Source organism: Leucoraja erinacea, chromosome 8, assembly GCF_028641065.1.
Source record: "Leucoraja erinacea ecotype New England chromosome 8, Leri_hhj_1, whole genome shotgun sequence".
Taxonomy (NCBI): domain Eukaryota; kingdom Metazoa; phylum Chordata; class Chondrichthyes; order Rajiformes; family Rajidae; genus Leucoraja; species Leucoraja erinaceus.
The window spans coordinates 30,362,138-30,380,162 of NC_073384.1; the positions used below are offsets into that span (position 1 = coordinate 30,362,138).

The 18,025-nt window shown below is 42.1% G+C and overlaps 1 protein-coding gene across 1 annotated transcript in view; it reads left to right on the forward strand.

The window, feature by feature from the left end:
- Nucleotides 1-18,025, forward strand: part of zgc:174356 (uncharacterized protein LOC100137120 homolog) — a 108,252-nt gene that overhangs the window by 21,218 nt on the left and 69,009 nt on the right. Inside the window, exons 2-3 of the mRNA XM_055639321.1 lie at nt 7,465-8,200; nt 10,923-11,020. Of these exons, the coding sequence (XP_055495296.1) occupies nt 7,465-8,200; nt 10,923-11,020 (834 nt within the window). The remainder of the gene's footprint in view (nt 1-7,464; nt 8,201-10,922; nt 11,021-18,025) is intronic.

The following is an 18,025-nucleotide window of genomic DNA, read 5'->3' on the forward strand; positions in this document are numbered from 1 at the left end:
AACCTGGTTAAGGGAGGGGCAGGACTGGCAGCTCAATGTTCCGTGGTACAGGAGCTTCAGGAGAGGCAGGGGTGAGGACAAAAGTGGATGGGGAGTTGCATTGTTGGTTGAGGAGGATGTTACGGCTGTGTTCGGAGGTGATATTATGGACGGTTTGTCTAGTGAGGCTATATGGGTGGAGCTGAGGAACAAGAAAGGGATGATCACCTTGTTGGGGGTGTACTACAGACCCCCAAATAGTCAATGGGAATTAGAAAAGTAAATGTGCCGGGAGATTGCAGACAGCTGCAGGTCTACTAAGGTTGTTGTAGTAGAGGATTTCAACTTTCCCAATCTAGACTGAGAAAATCATAGCATGAAGGGTTTAGATGGCATGCAATTCTTCAAAGGTGTTCAGGAGAGATTTCTTAAGCAGTATGTGGCGGCCCCCACACGTGAGAGGGCAACGCTGGATCTAGTATTGGGAAATTGGGAAGGGCAAGTTAATGAAGTGTGTGTGGAGGAGCCTTTTGGGACCAGTGACCACAGTTCGATTAGGTTTAAGATAATGATGGATCGGGATGGAGAGGGTCCACGTGCTGAAATGCTCAACTGGGGTAAGGCCATCTTTGAGGGTATGAGAGAAGGTCTAGCTCAAGTTGACTGGAGCAAGTTATTTGAGGGGAAAGGAACATCGGCCAAGTGGGATGTTTTTAAAAGTGTTCTGAGGAGAGCTCAGGATATGTACATCCCCGTTAGAGTGAAGGGCAAAGCAGGCAAATGTAAGGAAGCTTGGCTGACGAGGGATATAGAGGCATTGGTTAAGAATTAAAAGGACGCATGGGACGTATAGACAGCTGGGATCAAGCGCATCCCTGGAGGAGTTGTGGGAACTAAGGAGCAAACTAAAAAAGGAGATCAGAAGTGCAAAAAGGGGCCAGGAGATAGTTCTGGCGGGTTGCATAAAACACAATCCCAAAAGATTTTATAAATACATTAGGGAGAAAGGGATAACTTGAGAGAGAGTGGGACCTCTCAGGAATAAAAGAGGTCGCCTCTGTGTGGAGCCACAGGAGATGGGCAAGGTCCTCGGTGAGTATTTCTGTGTATTTACCGAGGAGAAAGAAAGTAAGACGGAGAAAATTGGAGCAGTCGCTGGAAGTGTCATGAGAGCAGTCAGTGTTACCGTCAACGAAGTACTGAAGGTACTGTGGTAGAAGGTAGACAAATCTCCAGGGCCTGATCTGACATATCCGAGGACATTGGGGGAAACTAGAGAGGAAATTGCGGGAGCCCTGGTTGAAATTTATGAATCGTCCTTACAGGAGACGTGCCAGAGGATTGGAGGGTGGCAAATATTGTGCCTCTTTTCAAGAAGAGCTGCAGGGAAAATGCTGGGAACTATAGGCCGGTGAGCTTAACATCTGTAGTTGGTAAGTTACTGGAGAGTATTCTGAGGGATAGGATATACAGCATTTGGATGGGCAAGGGCTGATTAGGGTCAGTCAGCATGGTTTTGTACATGAGAGGTCGTGTCCCACAAATCTGATTGATTTATTTGAAGATGTGACCAAAAAGGTTGATGAGGGCAGAGCTGTCGTTGTTGTGTACATGGACTTCAGTAAGGCATTCGTCAAGGTGCCACATGGTAGGCTGCTCTGGAAGGTTAGATCTCATGGGATCCAAGGAGAGATAGCTGAATGGATATCAAATTGGCACCATAGAAGGAAGCAGTTGGAAGGTGGTGGAAGGTTGCTTCTCAGACTGGAGGTCTGTGATTAGTGGTGTGCCTCAGGGTTCGGTGGAAGGCATGTTACTGTTTGTCATCTACATCAATGTTTTGGATGAGAACATACAGGGCAAGATTAGCAAGTTTGCTGATGATACAAAAGTTAGTGGTTTTGCAGATAGTGAAGATCGTTATCAACGATTGCAGCAGGATCTGGATCGATTGGCCAGGTGGGCAGAGGATTGGTTGATGGAATTTAATACAGAGATATGTGAGGTGTTACATTTTGGGACGTCGAACAAAGGCAGGGTCTACACAATATAATGGTAGGCCTCTGGGTAGTGTTGTAGAGCAGCGGGATCTAGGGGTGCAAGTGCATGATTCTATGAAGGTCGAGTCGCAGGTAGATAAGTTGGTCAAAAAGGCTTTTGGCACTTTGGCCTTCATCAGTCAGAGTATTGAATATAGAAGTTGGGAGATCATGTTGCAGTTGTATAAGATGGTGAGACCACATTTAGAATATTGTGTTCAGATTTGGGCACCATGTTATAGGAAAGATATTGTCAATCTTGAAAGGGTTCAGAAAAGATTTATGAGGATGTTGCCAGGACTAGAGGGTGTGAGCTATAGGGAGAGGTTGAGTAGGCTGGGTCTCTATTCCATGGAGCGCAGGAGGATGAGGGAAAATCTTATAGAGGTATACAAAATCATGAGAGGAATAGATCGGATAGATGCACAGTCTTTTACCCAGAGTAGGGAAATTGAGGACCAGAGGATAAAGGTGAAGGGGAAACGATTTAAAAGGAATCTGAGAGGTAACTTTTTCACACACAGGGTTGTGGGTGTATGAAACAAGCTGCCAGAGGAGATAGTTGAGGCTAGGACTATCCCATCGTTTAAGAAGCAGTTGGACAAGTACATGGATAGGACAGGTTTGGAGGGTTATGGACCAAGCACAGGCAAGTGGGACTAGGGTAGCTGGGACAATGTTGGCCGGTGTGGGTGATTTGGGCCGAAGGGCCTGTTTCCCACACTGTATTAATCTATGACTATGACATAGGAGTGGAAATAGTAATTTTGGCTCATCCAGCCTACTACGCCATTCAATTATGGCTGATCTATGTTTCCCTCTCACCCTCCTTCTCACCGTAACTTGAGATCCTTACTAATCAAGAACCTGCCGATCCCTGTTTTAAAAATACCCAATGACTTGGCCTCCACAGCCGTCTGTGGCAATGAATTTGTGTGAGTGGTTAGGATCTGGAATACACATCCAGAAGTAGCAGAGGAGACAGATTCAATTGTAATGTTTGAAAGGGAGCTGGGTAAATAGCTGAGGATTAAAAAACATCAAAGCTTTGGGGAGAAGATGGAAGGACGGGACCAACTGAAATGCTCTTACGGAGTGAGTACCAGTATGAATTTGATCATCCAAATGGCCTTTTTCGTTGCTCTGATATCAGCTCAAGGGCCGAGTAGGATATTTAGTGGCTCGAGTAATTCAGCCACTTGCTATGTCTCATCCATGACTTATGCGTGCACAATCAGTATTGCAGCATTTAAACTAATTTAGGTGGAAGACTAAACTTCAACATCCAGTCATATTTGGAGATCCACAGGGTAAACAGCTACACACAATGAAATGAAAACGGACCAGATTTAATATGAATTCCCCAAATTACCCAGTCAGTTATAGAAGTTTAGTTTGTTTTTAATGGATGTCTCCCTTTTAAATGTTCTAAGTAATTAATTACTATTCACACAAAAAATACAAATCTGGGGGCAATTTAAGGCTGCTTGATTACTTTGAGACCGATATTCCTTAAAACACAGATGCTCTTTGTATTACGGACAGATTCCTATTCCCTGCACTTCCATGTGTCTATCTAAAAGAAAAAAATATGCATACATCAGTTAGATTTTTCACTTGTTGAAAATGTGAAGCAATTTATTCATTAAGGTTAGATAGGCTTTATTCGCTTTGCATGAGGTCTCCAGGAAGCATAAGACATCTCAGCAGTTTAAATCAAATACTAAACAAGTTTAATTGGGCTCATTACAGAAACCTTTCTTTGGTTTCAATGCAAGGATGGAAATCTGCTGGTATGGGGAGCTGGTGTCCATGAGGATGAGCAAAAACATGAACTGAAGTAACCTCTGGTGAGAAAAGAGTGAAAGGTATGGGTGGAATGTGAACATTAATTTGTAATTCCTGAAAGTACCCACAGCCCCATTTCTAGTGATACTATTTATAATCTGAAAGATCGTTACGGGCAAAGCAAATTGCAGTAATTCAGAACAATCATGAGAAAATATATTGAATTGAAATAGTATAGTGGTGTGGGTTGAGTTTTGCTTAATAGATGGGATAGGGGGAGGAATCTGTTCTGGTCATGAAGCTATGACTAATGGGGTGCTGTGGGGAATGATGCTGGGGCCACAACTATTATCAATCCACTTATTATTTATTTGGGATGGAAATTGTGTGCTACAAGTCTGATACAAAGCTAAGTTCTGATGAGGAGGCAGGGAAGTTTCAGGGGGGTGATGTCTGGTGGATGAGGACTTGAGAGATGGAATGTGACAAGGAGATACGTGAGCTCATCCACCTTGGTGACTCAAATAGGGAAATGGAATATTGTTTTTTAATTGTGAGAAATCAGAAGGTGTTGGCATTCAGAGGGAACTGGATGTCCTTGTGCACTAATCTCTGAAAGTTAACAGGCATGAATTGCAAGCAATTAGAAAAGAAAATAGCAATTGAATCACAGAATTGTCTATCTATAAAGAACAAAAATAGGCCCTTCAGTCCAACTCATCCATGCTGACTAGGCTGGTGAACTGAGCTTGTTCTTATATATGCCTGGCCCATATCCCTTCAAACCTTCCCTGTCCATGTATCTAATTGTTGTTTAATGTCATAATTGTAGATGCCTCAATCACATCCTCTGGCAGCTTGTTCCATGTAGGCATCGCCTTCTGTTGAGAGCACACTTGAATATTTGTAAGATTTGTTCCTCAACCTGAGTGCTATGGAGGCTAACCACATTGATTACTAAAATGCCAGATTTAATGTTTGTAGAGGAAATAAGCACGCAGCGCTTATGCTTATTTGAGTTTAGGTGATCTAATTGAAATATGCAAAATTCATCTGGTATTTGACAGGGAAGCCTTGGAGGTGATGTGTCTATGAGGTGTGCTGTCTATAGACAATGGTCACACCATCATTATAATAGGTTGACTATTCTGGAGAAGAGATACCTTCACCCTGAGGGTAGTGAACCTTTGGACCTCCCTATCTAAGAGGACAATGCACACTCAATTCGGAACCAGGGATATTAAGGAAAAGAGGGGATATGGGACGAGTGCAGGAAAATGGGGCTGAGATAAAAAATTAACCATCTGCTCGTTGAATGGCGGGGCGGAATGCTGTACTATTGCTCCTAAACCTTATGATGTACGGCCTTGGATGAATGCAAAGTAAAGATCAAAAAAAGATCTGTAAAGCGCATCTCACAGAAATACTGTTTTATTCACAGAACCTGTTGTGAAAAGCAATTAAAAAATGTACTTTTTTGAAGCAAAATAATGAGAATTGTTCTATTCTTGCACCTGATGATTTAGTGCTTTGAAAAGTCTCATAATTGCTGTTGCATTGAATGGAGATAACAAACTTTTATTGACCCATTACTTGTTCAGCAAAAATCACATCATGCAGATAAATGGCTTGTTTTTTCTTTGTTTTTATTATTTTCCATTCTGGAAATCCACAAATTAAATTTCTTTATGCTCACCTGATTTTGGAGGATGCGAAAGTGCTGGAGAGGGTGCATTAAAGATTCGCACAAAGGGTTATGGTGCTGAGAGATTTCACTTCATCAGGAGGAGGAGCCATCCTGGGGAACGGCTGCTAATCAGCAGCTGTCCGTTCAATTCACTTTTTTTATTAGTTTTTAGTGAATTTTGTCCTATGTTTGCAGTGGAATTTGACTTTTTTATGTGGGGGCGTGAAGGGGGAAACTATTTTCTAGGTCCCTACCTGGTCGGTGAGGCAGCTTTTTCCCCGGGCTGCACCGTCGACCCGTCCTTGCGGCCTACCAGCGGGAGTGGAGCGGCGTTTTCCTGGCGGGGACCGCCCAGCACCTTCAGCTTCGGTGGCGGCACAGAGCTGGAGCGCTATCGCGGAGCGGAGCGGGCGATGCCTTGCCTAGTTCGCCGCGCTGGGTCACCGCGCTGGAGCTCCGTTATGCTGAGACCGCCGTGATCAACATCGTCGAGCTGCAGGACCGTGGAGCAGCCAGCCGCGGGAGCCTCGGAGCACCAACCGGCGCGGCCCTATCGGCTTCGGAATGCCACAGACTCCGATAGGGAATCAGCCGTCCCAGCCGTCCCAGCCGCTGTGAGGACTCTCCCGACGCCGGAGCAACACCACCCGGTGAGAACGGCCAGGAACATTGGGCCTCTGTTCTCTGTAGAGGCAACTGTGGAGGCCTCAATAGGCCTGACTATGGGAGAACTGGGGATGGGGACTGGACATTGTGCCTTCCCCCACAGTGGTAACCATTGTGGGGGGATTTTGTTTTGTGTGTAAATGATTATTTTATTCTGTGTCCAAGATGGCTGCCGGAAGGGAGAGTGTACGCTGGCGCGCTTTAGCTGCCGCTGCTCTCTCTTCATATTGTGTTTTTGATTTTTGTCTTTGGATTGAATTCTGTCTTTAATTTGTGTACTGGTGATGTCTTTACTATTTATTTCATTCCGCTTACATGTTTTTCTCTATTTGCTAAATTTTATAAGGTGTCCTTGAGACTCTTGAAAGGCACCCATAAATAAAATGTATTATTATTATTACTATAAAGTTAAACTGATGTCAACATCAAAATGCAGATTTGCTCTGCCATTCATTCAATAGCTGTCATGACTTTTCACCTTTCTTAATACAATATTCCTACATTCATCCCATTTGTCCCAATACCTTCTGTTTTAGGAATCTGTCTGCCCTTTTCTTATCCAGTGACTTGGCCTCTGTAAACCCCTTGTGGTAGCAAATGCCACAGCCTCTCCTCGCCTCAATCCTTAATTTCTTGGCCTGTGACCTGAAACCATGACCCCTATTCTAGGCAACTCAGCTAAGGGAAACATCCTCCTCGCATTCAGTTTCTCTAGCGCAGTTTCTTAAAACAGTCAGTTTGGTAAGTTTCTTTTGGATCGCCCATTGTTGTGCCCCAGTGAATGCAAGTATAGTTGACTCAATCTCTCCCCACACAGCAGTTCCACCATCCCAGGGATGTCTGGTGAACCTTTATCGCACTCCCTCAATGACGAGAAAAAAGCTGGAAATAGAACTGATAGGATTGCTCCACTAGAAGCTGCCATAAACCAGAAGGGCTGAATGGCCTTTATACTACAACAATTCTGTGATTCTATCATTTTGCGGTTCCATAAAACTAAGTGTGTTGGAAGGAACTGCAGATGCTGGTTTACACCGAAGATAGACATAAAATGCTAGAGTAACTCAACAGGTCAGGCAGCATCTCTCGAGAAAAGGAATAGGTGACATTTCGGGTTGAGACCCTTCTTCAGACAGAGAGGGTCTGAAGAAAGGTCTCAACCCAAACCGTCATCTATTTCTTTTCTCCAGAGATGTTGCCTGACCCGCTGAGTTACTCCAGCATTTTCTCTATCTTTCATAAAATTAAGTTTTGTTTAACAACCCCATCATGATGTTGAATAATTGAGGTGATTTTGTTTTCCAGATTTGTGAAGAACGATATAACAAAGAGGATGTGTGCAGCAACCTCTCACACCATCCACAGGAGTCACTGGTGATCCAAAGCATAGCTTCCTATGTTCAGCTACTCTACGTGATCACCCTTACCTGCTTGTCCATACCCACATCAATCTTGCTTGGCGCTTGGTCTGATCAAGCGGGTCGGAAGCTTGGCATGATATTGCCCTGCGTCGGTGCATTAATTGGCGGGGCAATTTTAATAGTGATGGTGCAGGTTAAAGAAATGTCTGTCTACTGGTGCATTTTTTCTGCGTTTTTTATTGGAATCTTTGGGAATTATGCTGCTGTTTCTCTCAGTGTCTACAGTTATATGGCTGATGTTACTACTGCTGAGAATCGAACTAAGCGTATTGCCATCGTGCAGGCAATGATTTATATTGGGGGAACTGTTGGATTTCTATTGAGTGGATGGCTGCTTCAGAATTTTACCTTTACCCATGTTTTTGGAGTTTATTGCGGCTGCCAATTACTGTCTATTTGCTACATACTACTGTGGCTGCAGGAGTCCAAACATCCTGATGAATGCACCCATTTGTCTGAAGAAACACCTCTGGCAGGCACAGATGGCATCCGAAAAAGAGCCTTGTTATTATACGCCTCAAGAACATGGCAAACCTTCTCGAAGGCACGAGAGGGGAAAGATCGATTGAAGCTGTATCTCATTTTCCTTTGCATCTTCTTGATATATGTTTGCGCTGCTGGTAAGTTGCAATTTCTTTTTGTAAGAAGCAATCTAGCGTCCTGGAGTATGAATCTGGTTTTGTGGTTCATTTCATGTGTCTTCCGACACAATATTATTCATCCTTAAGAATGTAGCTGATTTTATTTTTTGTTTATCTCATGTGTTTTTTTAATTAGTTTGTTTCCCTATCTGACTTAATTTTTTGTTAATCCAAACATGAATGTTGACTTTGGTTCTGCTTCTATTGTGCATGGACTGCATTAGGTAGATTTGTGGTAAAGTTGGTAAGTTAAAGATATCAAGGAAGCTCAGCATGTTTGTGAGAGAATTGTAGATTAAGCATAACTTGGCATTATGTTATTTATTTACATATTAAGAAATCGAGGGATGCCATTCTACCCATTTGATCCTATGCAGTTCCATCAATGCAATACCATCAGTCATATTCCCATAGTTTGTCTCCAGTTTAGGAGTAGTGTACAACAGACAGACCTAGCAGTATGTGCATAGAGTTACACAGCACAGAAACAGGCAATTCAGCCCAATTTGTCCGTGCTGACCAACTTGTCCACCTGACCTAGTTGCATTTGCCTGCATTTAGCCCGTGTGCCTCTAACTCTTTCCTGACCACGTACCTGTGTCTAATTGTCTTTAAACATTGCATTGTACCTGCCTCTACATTTGCTCCAGCTGCATTCCATATATGCAGCAACTTCTACGTGGAAAAGTGGCCCTTTGGGTGCTTTTTATATCTTTCCCCTGTTGACTTTTCATATTATCCATGGCTCTTATGATTTTATATAGTTCTAAAGGTCACCCTTTAGCCTCCTATACTCTTGGGGGGGAAAAATCGCAGCTTATTTAGTGTCTCATCATCTCAAGCCCTCCAATCCCAGTAACATCTTTGTAATTTTTTTTCTAAACTCTTTCCAGCTTAATGACATCCTTCCTACAGCTGAGCAACTAGAATTGCATACACATTTGCAGGTCTCTCTGTTCTACAACACTCTCCACAGCCCTGCCATTTAATATATAACTCCTGGTCTGGTTTGTGTAACTAAAGTGAAACACCTTACACTGGTCTGAGTTAAATTGCATCTTGCATTGCTTGGTCAACTTCCCCTGTTCCCAGGCTTCGCTCAGTGGCACAATAGTAGAGTTGATGCCTTACAGTGTCAGAGACACTGGTTCGATCCTGACCATGGATGCTATTTGTATGTAGTTTGTATGTTCTCTCTGTGAACATGTTGGTTTTCTCCAGGTGGCCCGGTTTCATCCCACATTGTAAAGACATGCAGGTTTATAGGTTATTTGGCTTCTGTAAATTATCCCTTGTGTGTAGGATAGAACTAATGAACAGGTGATCGCTGGTCGGCATGGACTTGGTGGACTGAAGGGCCTGTTTCCAGGCTGTATGTCTAAACTAAACTCCACTTCGAAAACTTTTGTACCTTAATTACAGCAAGGGTTAATTAGTTACTAGCACATTATCAGAACATGGGACACTTGCATGGTCAACCGTTGTGGTGGTAGAACTACAAAGACAGCACTGGAGTTCCCGATTGAGCCCCAATTGTTGTGAGGCAATGGCACTAACTGCTGTGCCACTGTGCTGAAGTAGATATGGACAAGCCTGGAATGGCCACTCATGTTTAATGATGTCAGAGAAATTTGTTACACCACTAATCAAAGGAAAATTATAGTTATATCATGCAATTTATGATGTTATATGAAGGCAGATTACTATCTAAATGGTGTCAAGTTGCGGAAAAAGGGAAGTACATCGGGATCTGGGGGCCCTTGTTCATCAGTCAATGAAAGTAAGCATGCAGGTACAGCAGGCAGTGGAGAAAGCGAATGACATGTTGGCCTTTATAACAAGAGGAGTTGAGTATTGGAGCAAAGAGGTCCTTCTGCAGTTGTAATGGGCCCTAGTGAGACCACACCTGGAGTATTTTGTGCAGTTTTGGTCCCCTAATTTGGGGAAGGACATTCTTGCTATTGAGGAAATGCAGCATAGGTTTACAAGGTTAATTCCCAGGATGGCGGGACTGTCATAAGCTGAGAGAATGGAGTGGCTGGGCTTGTATACTCTGGAGTTTAGAAGGATGAGAGGGAGTCTTATTGAAAAATATAAGATTATTAAGGGTTTGGACATGCTCAAAGCAGGAAACATGTTCCCGATGTTGGGGGAGTCCAGAACCAGGGGCCACAGTTTAAGAATAAGGAATAAGCCATTTAGAACGGAGACGAGGAAACGCTTTTTCTCACAGAGAGTTGTGAGTCTTTGGAATTCTCTGCCTCAGAGGGCGATGGAGGCCGGTTCTCTGGACACGTTCAAGAGAGAGCTAAATAGGGCTCTTATTGATAGTGGAGTCAGGGGATATGAGGTGAAGGCAAGAACGGGGTACTGATTGGGGATGATCAGCCATGATCATATTGAATGGCGGTGCTGGCTCGAAGGGCCGAATGGTCTACTCCGGCACCTATTGTCTATTGTCTAATTTGATGAGAAAGGTAATTGTTGCTGCTTTGTTTCCCACTATGGCATTCATGGTTCTTAAAATATTTCAAGTCTAATGTTACCAAGAACTTCCTTCATTATGAATCTGTTTGTTCTCTTTGTTTCTTATTCCTCTCAAAATATTGCCCTGCCCACACATGGACAATTGGTTCTAAAGAAAGATGAAATGTCCTGCTATTTCTGTGTGCTCATTTGTTTTATTACTTTTATTTTACAGGTGAGCAATCTATTCTGATTTTATTTCTGAGCTACCCACCACAACATTTTTCACCTGAACTGTTTGGCGTGTATAATGGAATTAAGATGTTTATTTGTGTAAGTATTGGGCAGGTCTGCAAAGGCCACATACCTCTCTTGCATGTTTTGTTGGACACTCTCATTGCCAGTTTAAATTTATGAGTGTATTTTACATGAGGGGAAAACATCAAAATAATCTCATTGAGCGAATAGGCTATTTTTTGTGCTGTAAATCCTACATGTTTCTGTCTGTCAAATCTTGCATGAAGAATGTACTCAAGCATAGTTTCATGTGCCCTTGCATTCCAAAGCATTGATGCTTGGATTTTTAGATTTAGCTTTGTTGTTTCTTGTTGATTATTTAAAGATGAACTTGTTCACCATCCCCCACCATGCCGCTGCCATCCCCATTCCTTGTTATGTTCTTTCTTGTCTTCAAGGTGCTTTGTGTTTGAAACCTGAGAGTGAATCGTAGCAGAGTCCAATTCTGACTTCATTGGATGATTTCACACACAAGCATTCCTATTGAGTATCTGACAGCAATCAAATGCAGGAGACTTGCTTCTTTTGTCTTTCTTTTCTTCTGGTTTAAATTCATTTGGAAGTCCAACCTAATTATGCACAGAACACGGATATAATTGAGAAGCTTTTCATTCTCTTAAGATTCCATATCAAAATATGCGGCTTACTTGCCGATGGTACCCAAAGTTTCATTTCAAAAAGTGACAATGGTTAACAATCCAATTTAGGTTAAAATCTTGCAATTTGGCTTGGAACAGATTATTAAATGGTTGACAATCAATCAATCAATCAACCTTTATTGTCATCTTGCAAAGCAACAGTTGTACAGTGCAAAATGAGAAGACGTTTCCCAGGGAATACTGGAGCATCGCATGTGAAACTTAAAACATTTTACACATAATAACAGTAAAACCAATCCAGTCCCTGATGAAACAGTATAAATAGTTAAAAGCAGGTAAAACAGCAACATTAAAATACAGTAAAAACAATTATTTAAAATGTCCAGGGCAGCTGATTTAGACTGGCCAGTGCCAGAGTTATTAAAATGTCAGTGCAAAGCTGCAGAATCCGGTGACTGTGTACAGAGTGACTGTTTAGCAGCCTCACAGCCTGTGGGAGGAAGCTGTTTAGCAGTCTGGTAGTCCGGGTTTTGATGTTACGGTATCTCTTCCCTGATGGCAGGAGATCCAGGTGTGTGTGGAGGGGGTGCAGTTTGTCCTTAGCTATTCTCAGAGCTTTTTTCAGACAGTGGCTCTGGAACAGTTCTTGTACTGAGGGTAGGGAGATGCCAATGATCCTCTCTGCTCCCCTCACTACCCTCTGCAGAGCCTTCCTGTCTAAGCAGTTGCAGTTGGAGTACCACATGTTCATGCGGTACGTGAGTACAGACTCCACCGTGCCCCTGTAAAAAATTCCTGAGGATGTTGGTGGGGAGTGAGGCCTGTTTGAGTTTCCTCAGGAAGTGCAATCGCTGTTGGGCCCGTTTGACAATCTCAGTGTTATTCCTTTACCAGGTGAGACTGTCTGTAATTTGCACATTGAGGAACTTTATGCTCTCCACTCTCTCCACTGTGGTGCCACTGGTGTTGAGGGGTGTGTGTTTTGGCTGCGCCCTCCTGAAGTCGACAATCATCTCCTTTGTTTTGTCGACATTTAATGCTAAATTGTTGTTGCCGCACCAGTCCACTAGTTGTTTTACTTCCTCCCTGTACATTGATTCGTCATCTCCGCTGATGAGTCCCACCACTGTCATCCGCGAATTTTATGATCTTATTGTCGCTGAATCTGGCAGCACAGTCATGTGTGAGCAATGTGAACAACAGCGGGCTGAGCACACAGCCTTGAGGGGAGCCGGTGCTCAACGTGATCGAGCCTGAGGCGTTCTTGCCAACACAGACTAACTGTGGTCTCTCTGTCAGAAAGTCCAAGATCCAGTGACACTGGGTGGTGTTGAGGCCCAGCAGGGTTAGTTTCTCCACAAGTCTCTGTGGGATGATGGTATTAAAAGCTGAGCTGAAGTCAATGTACAGGATTCTGGTGTAGGTGTTTTTGTTTTCCAGATGAGTGAGTACTGTGTGCAGCGTGGTAGAGATGGCATCTTCTGTAGAACGGTGGGGGTGATAGGCAAACTGGAGGGGAGTTGAGACCCTTCTTCAGGCTAGATTCAGGGAAAAGAGAAATGAGAGATACAGATGATGAAGTAAAAAGATATAGAACAAATGAATGAAAGATATGGAAAAAAGTAATGATGATAAAGGAAACAGGCCATTGTTAGCAGTTAGGGGTTACGCAGTACTTGCATTCCCTCTCTCTCCATCCCATCCCAACTCCATTCGGGTCGAGACACAATCTGAAGAAGGGTCTCGATCCGAAACGTCACCCATTCCTTCTCTCCGGTGATACTGCATGTCCTGCTGAGTTACCCCGGCATTTTATGTCTACTTTAAGTTTAAACCAGCATCTGCAGTTCCTTCCTACACTTTCCAAGAGGCAAGGTGGGTGGACATATAGTCTAGGTTACTCTGAGACTCAGTGGGCTTCTAGTAAATGTCAGTTGATAGGCTGTCTCCTGTGATGGAATCAGAGAATTCAAGGAAGAGGAGGGAGGTGTCAACTTTGTTCTCAGTATATGTGAAGGCTGGATGGAAGTTGGTAGTGAAGTTGATAAAATCATCCAGTTCTACATACATGCAGGAGGCAGTCAACGATGCAGCAGACAAAATGTTGGAGAATGGTGCCAGGGTACATTGGAGCAAGGAGTGTTCAATATAACTAATAGAAAGACACATTGAAGGCATAAAAAGCTACATTGAATGATTGGATTGTCTTATGAGAGAAGTTTGGACAGACTACTCTTGTTCTGATGGAGCTTAGAAGATGGTGGAGTGACTTGATTGAAACAGAAAAGATCTTGCGGGGTTGATATAAAGAGAATACTTTCCCTTATTGGAGACTGTGGAACAAGAAGTCCCTGTTTAATATAAGGGGTAAAGAAATGAAGCAAAAACTTTCCATTGAGGGCTGAGAGTCTTTGGAACTTTCTTTCTCAAAAGGCAATGGAAATGAACCATTGAATATTTCTATGGCAGACACAGATAGATGGTTAATAAACAAGTGAGTGAGAGGTTACCACGGGCTGATGGGAATGTGTTGATATTGCAATTAGATTATTGGTCTTGGTGGGATCTGAAACTGTTTGTGGCCACCCATGAGCAGTGGACAGGCCAATAAACTATTGCTAGAATACTATCTGGGCCATCAGTCTTTGAATTGCGTTGAGCTATCTCTTTCATCTTTGGAATACTTTCCCCTCGTTGACCCAGTAAGGAATTGATCAATGCTTTGGCACTTTACCAAGCCCAGATCTTACTTATTTGAGTTCCAATGGGTAACTGAAAAATATTTTCTGTTTCCCCACATTAATGGATCAATTTAATAAGATAGTTACCAACAGAGTTAACAAAATGCTGTTTAAGATTGCTGGATTTCATAGCCCCCCCCCCCCAGTCATTACTGATCATGGGTACTGCAATCCAATTTGGAAAGCAAGACATAGTGGATATCTATGACCATGAGGTTTCACAACTTTTAATGCAGCATTTGGTGTCATTGTTTAATGGATCATTTTGGTATTTGTTTGTAATCAATTATCCTGATACAGTTCAATTCTTATTCAAATGTGTACAGTCTGAAAAGCAAAAAAAAGACTGCAGATGCTGAAAATCCCCAGCACCTGTTTTCTTTACATCGTGTATATCTTGGTCTAATTAAGAAATGTTTTCCAGCGATTGGAGTTTACAGTATGTGGCAATAATTTCCCTTCGGGTGCAAATAACCAATTTTAACAATGACAGAGGTGATGGATTTCCACTCTCCATCAAGATTGTACTAATTCTTAGATAATTCTAAACAATGGTTTTGTGTTTCTTGTCACATTGCTCACTGGCACCTTCATTTTATGTACTGGTCAGCTATATCACTTGAATGTGCCAGTGTGAGAAGAGACTTCATGGAAGTCAAATTGATTCAGTCAGGGAGTCATTCAACGTGGAAACAGGCCTTTGTGCTATTTTTCCACACCAACCAAAATGTCTAACTAAGCTGTGTAGGAAGGAACTGCAGATGCTGGTTTACACTGAAGATAGACACAAAATGCTGGAGTAACTCGGGGAGATGATTTGCTGCCTGTCTATCCAAGCTAGTCCTATTCGCCTGCGTTTGGTCAATACGTTGGATTGATATGTTACTGGTAGATTAATAGTTGAGTAAAAGAATGAAATAGCCTCCAATGTAACCTGCTCTGCAAAATATGTCCTCCTTTGCATTGTTAAATCACATAATGGAAAAATCTACCATGAAGTTAATTTTTCATCGCCTCGATATTGACATCTTGTTTTTTTTTTTTTTTTTTTTTACTTTGGGCCAATATTGTTTTCCAGTCAAACGATGATCCCTGGTGGGTCAGGTTATTCATTTCTTGATTGCAACAATGTGTTTGAATATTGGCACAGCACTTTTGAATAATGAATTCCATCTGGGATCATCTTTCATGGGAACATGCCTGAAAGGTAAAAATGTAATCGCCCCCGGGATGATGAACAAAATAGCGATCTGGTACTCTGTACCACATGTCCGTGCACTATGTCCATAACATTCAACAGAAGGTTCAAGTTAAGTTAGTTAAGTATAGCTATTTTAACAGTTGGAGAGCCCTCTTTAAACTAACACTATTGTAGAGATTTCCCCATTATTAATGTTGTAGTTGGCCAGAAAAAACCCACTTGCATTGCCCTAACTATTTTGGATAACTTGGTCGTTGAGTTCTCCAGAGGCTAATGGACTAACTTTGAGATCCAATATCACTTCAATCTTTCAGTTCTATACTGAACAATTTATGAAAGGAATAGAGAATCACCAATTTTTATGGATTACTTCAGCAAATATTGTCCTTAGATAAGTTAATCCCCATTTGGATAAAGTTCACAATAAGTCAAATATGTATCACTTTGCTGTCCTGACAGACATGAATTTCTTATTTATTTAATTCTAACAATGTCTAGTTTTGAGAAAGATTTCGGAAAACAAGTGAACCAATCTATATTTATCTTCACGTATTTCTATTTTGTGATGTTACTGCAGTGATACAGTATTTCTGATCTTTTCAGGAGGCTTACAAGAATAATTTGTTTTGGATAAAAGAACAATGTGTTTTTCTGATGTAAGAATTCTCCATTGAATTAATCATATTTGGACTATAATATAACAACTTGCATTCTGATTTGGATGATCAAGCTCGGACTCATTGCGGGTTGTGTATAGATGGTACTGGGCACTCTGATGCAGCATCTTGTGCCGTTGTGTATGAGCAAGCAAGTGAATCATCTTGGTCCTTTATTATTCTTTTATAGCTGAGGTTCTGGAGTGAGGTGGAGACCAGCAATTGCATTTAGTTTATGCAAATCAAATGAAAATGCCTTCTCCCTATTTTATTTATCCAAGTGTACAAACTATTAAAGTAGTGTACATGTTATCTCAAGTTGCTCTGCGATAGATCCCAAGGTAATGTGCATGCATAATCTGGTAGAGATCAGGATATTCAAGCAGATCTTATTTTAGCTGCTATAAATATTCAGCAGTAAGGCTGATTTTGTGTATTTTCATGGAAAAAAGAGCAGTTGCAGCAAACTGCTGTCATGTTAACACTTTGTCAGGTCCCTTGCTACAAAGTACTAATGGTAATCTGTGCATGTAAAAGGATTTACTCTGAATGAATGGAGGGGATGGAGCAAGTTGCTATGATCTGAATAGAGAGAGAGAGGAGAGCATGTTCTGAAGGATGCTTATTAGATATCTCACACTGCCTTTCACAGATGATGTGCATAGTGGAAAAGCAGTTAACCCGTTCTTGTAAATGCAGTTGTATTGTGATTAAATGCCCAAAGACTTGCACAATTGACTCAATTACATGAATTCGAATCCTATTATGGCAGCTGTTGAATTTAATCAATTAAATAAATCTGGACTAAAATAGCTAGCTTTAAAGGAATCTGAGGGGCAAGATTTTTTTGCTCAGTGGTTAACATCTGGAATTCGTTGTCAGAGGAGGTGGTGGAATTAGATATTATCGCAATGTTGTACAGACACTTAGACAGGCACTTAAATAGGCAAGACAGAAAGATACAAACCTGATGTATGATTAGAATAGGTGTTCTGTAAGACCTGCTGTTGAATCTTGTGTTTCTTTTTTCATTCCCCTAATCATTTGTCAGAAAACTCTGAATATAGTTAAGCTGTAGTGGTCAGACGGTCCAATTTGCAATTGTGGTCGATGTTATCCCAGTCAGTTCTCACATACTGCATCACAGTATGGTACTCTGGCTGCACCGCAGAGAACAGGAAAGCTCTCCAACGCGTCATTAAGACTGCTGAGAGGATCACTGGCACCCAGCTCCCCAAACTGGAGGACATCTACCGGACCCGCTGCAACCGGAGGGTCAAGGGCATCATTAGAGACAGCACACACCCTGGACACTGCCTCTTCACCCCCCTGCCCTCAGGAAGACGATACAGGACACTGAGCGCCCGCACGACAAGACTAAAAAACAGCTTCTACCATAGAGCTGTGACATTACTGAACTCTATCCCCCTCCCACACTGATTTCCCCCCCTCTCTCTCACACACCCGCCCATAGTCCTATATGTTTATAGTCTAATTTTTTAATAGTTCTTTTTTAAACGTATTTTTATACTCGTATTCCTGTGCAGCTGGAGGACTGCTCCAACAAAATTTTGTTGTCTTGTACAATGACAATAAAGATTATTATTATTATTATTACCATGGCTTCAGTCGACATATGTAGGGACCTGTGTCACCAAAGATGGGAAAACAAGGTAGAGTTATACAGCACTGAATTGGGCCCTTTAACCCATTGTGCCCATGTTGGACACAAAATTAATTTCACTTGCACTATATGTGCAATGTGACGAATAAAACTGATTGATTGATTGATTGATTGTTGCTCAGTGTGCCTACCTACATTAATCCCATTTACTTGCATTGGT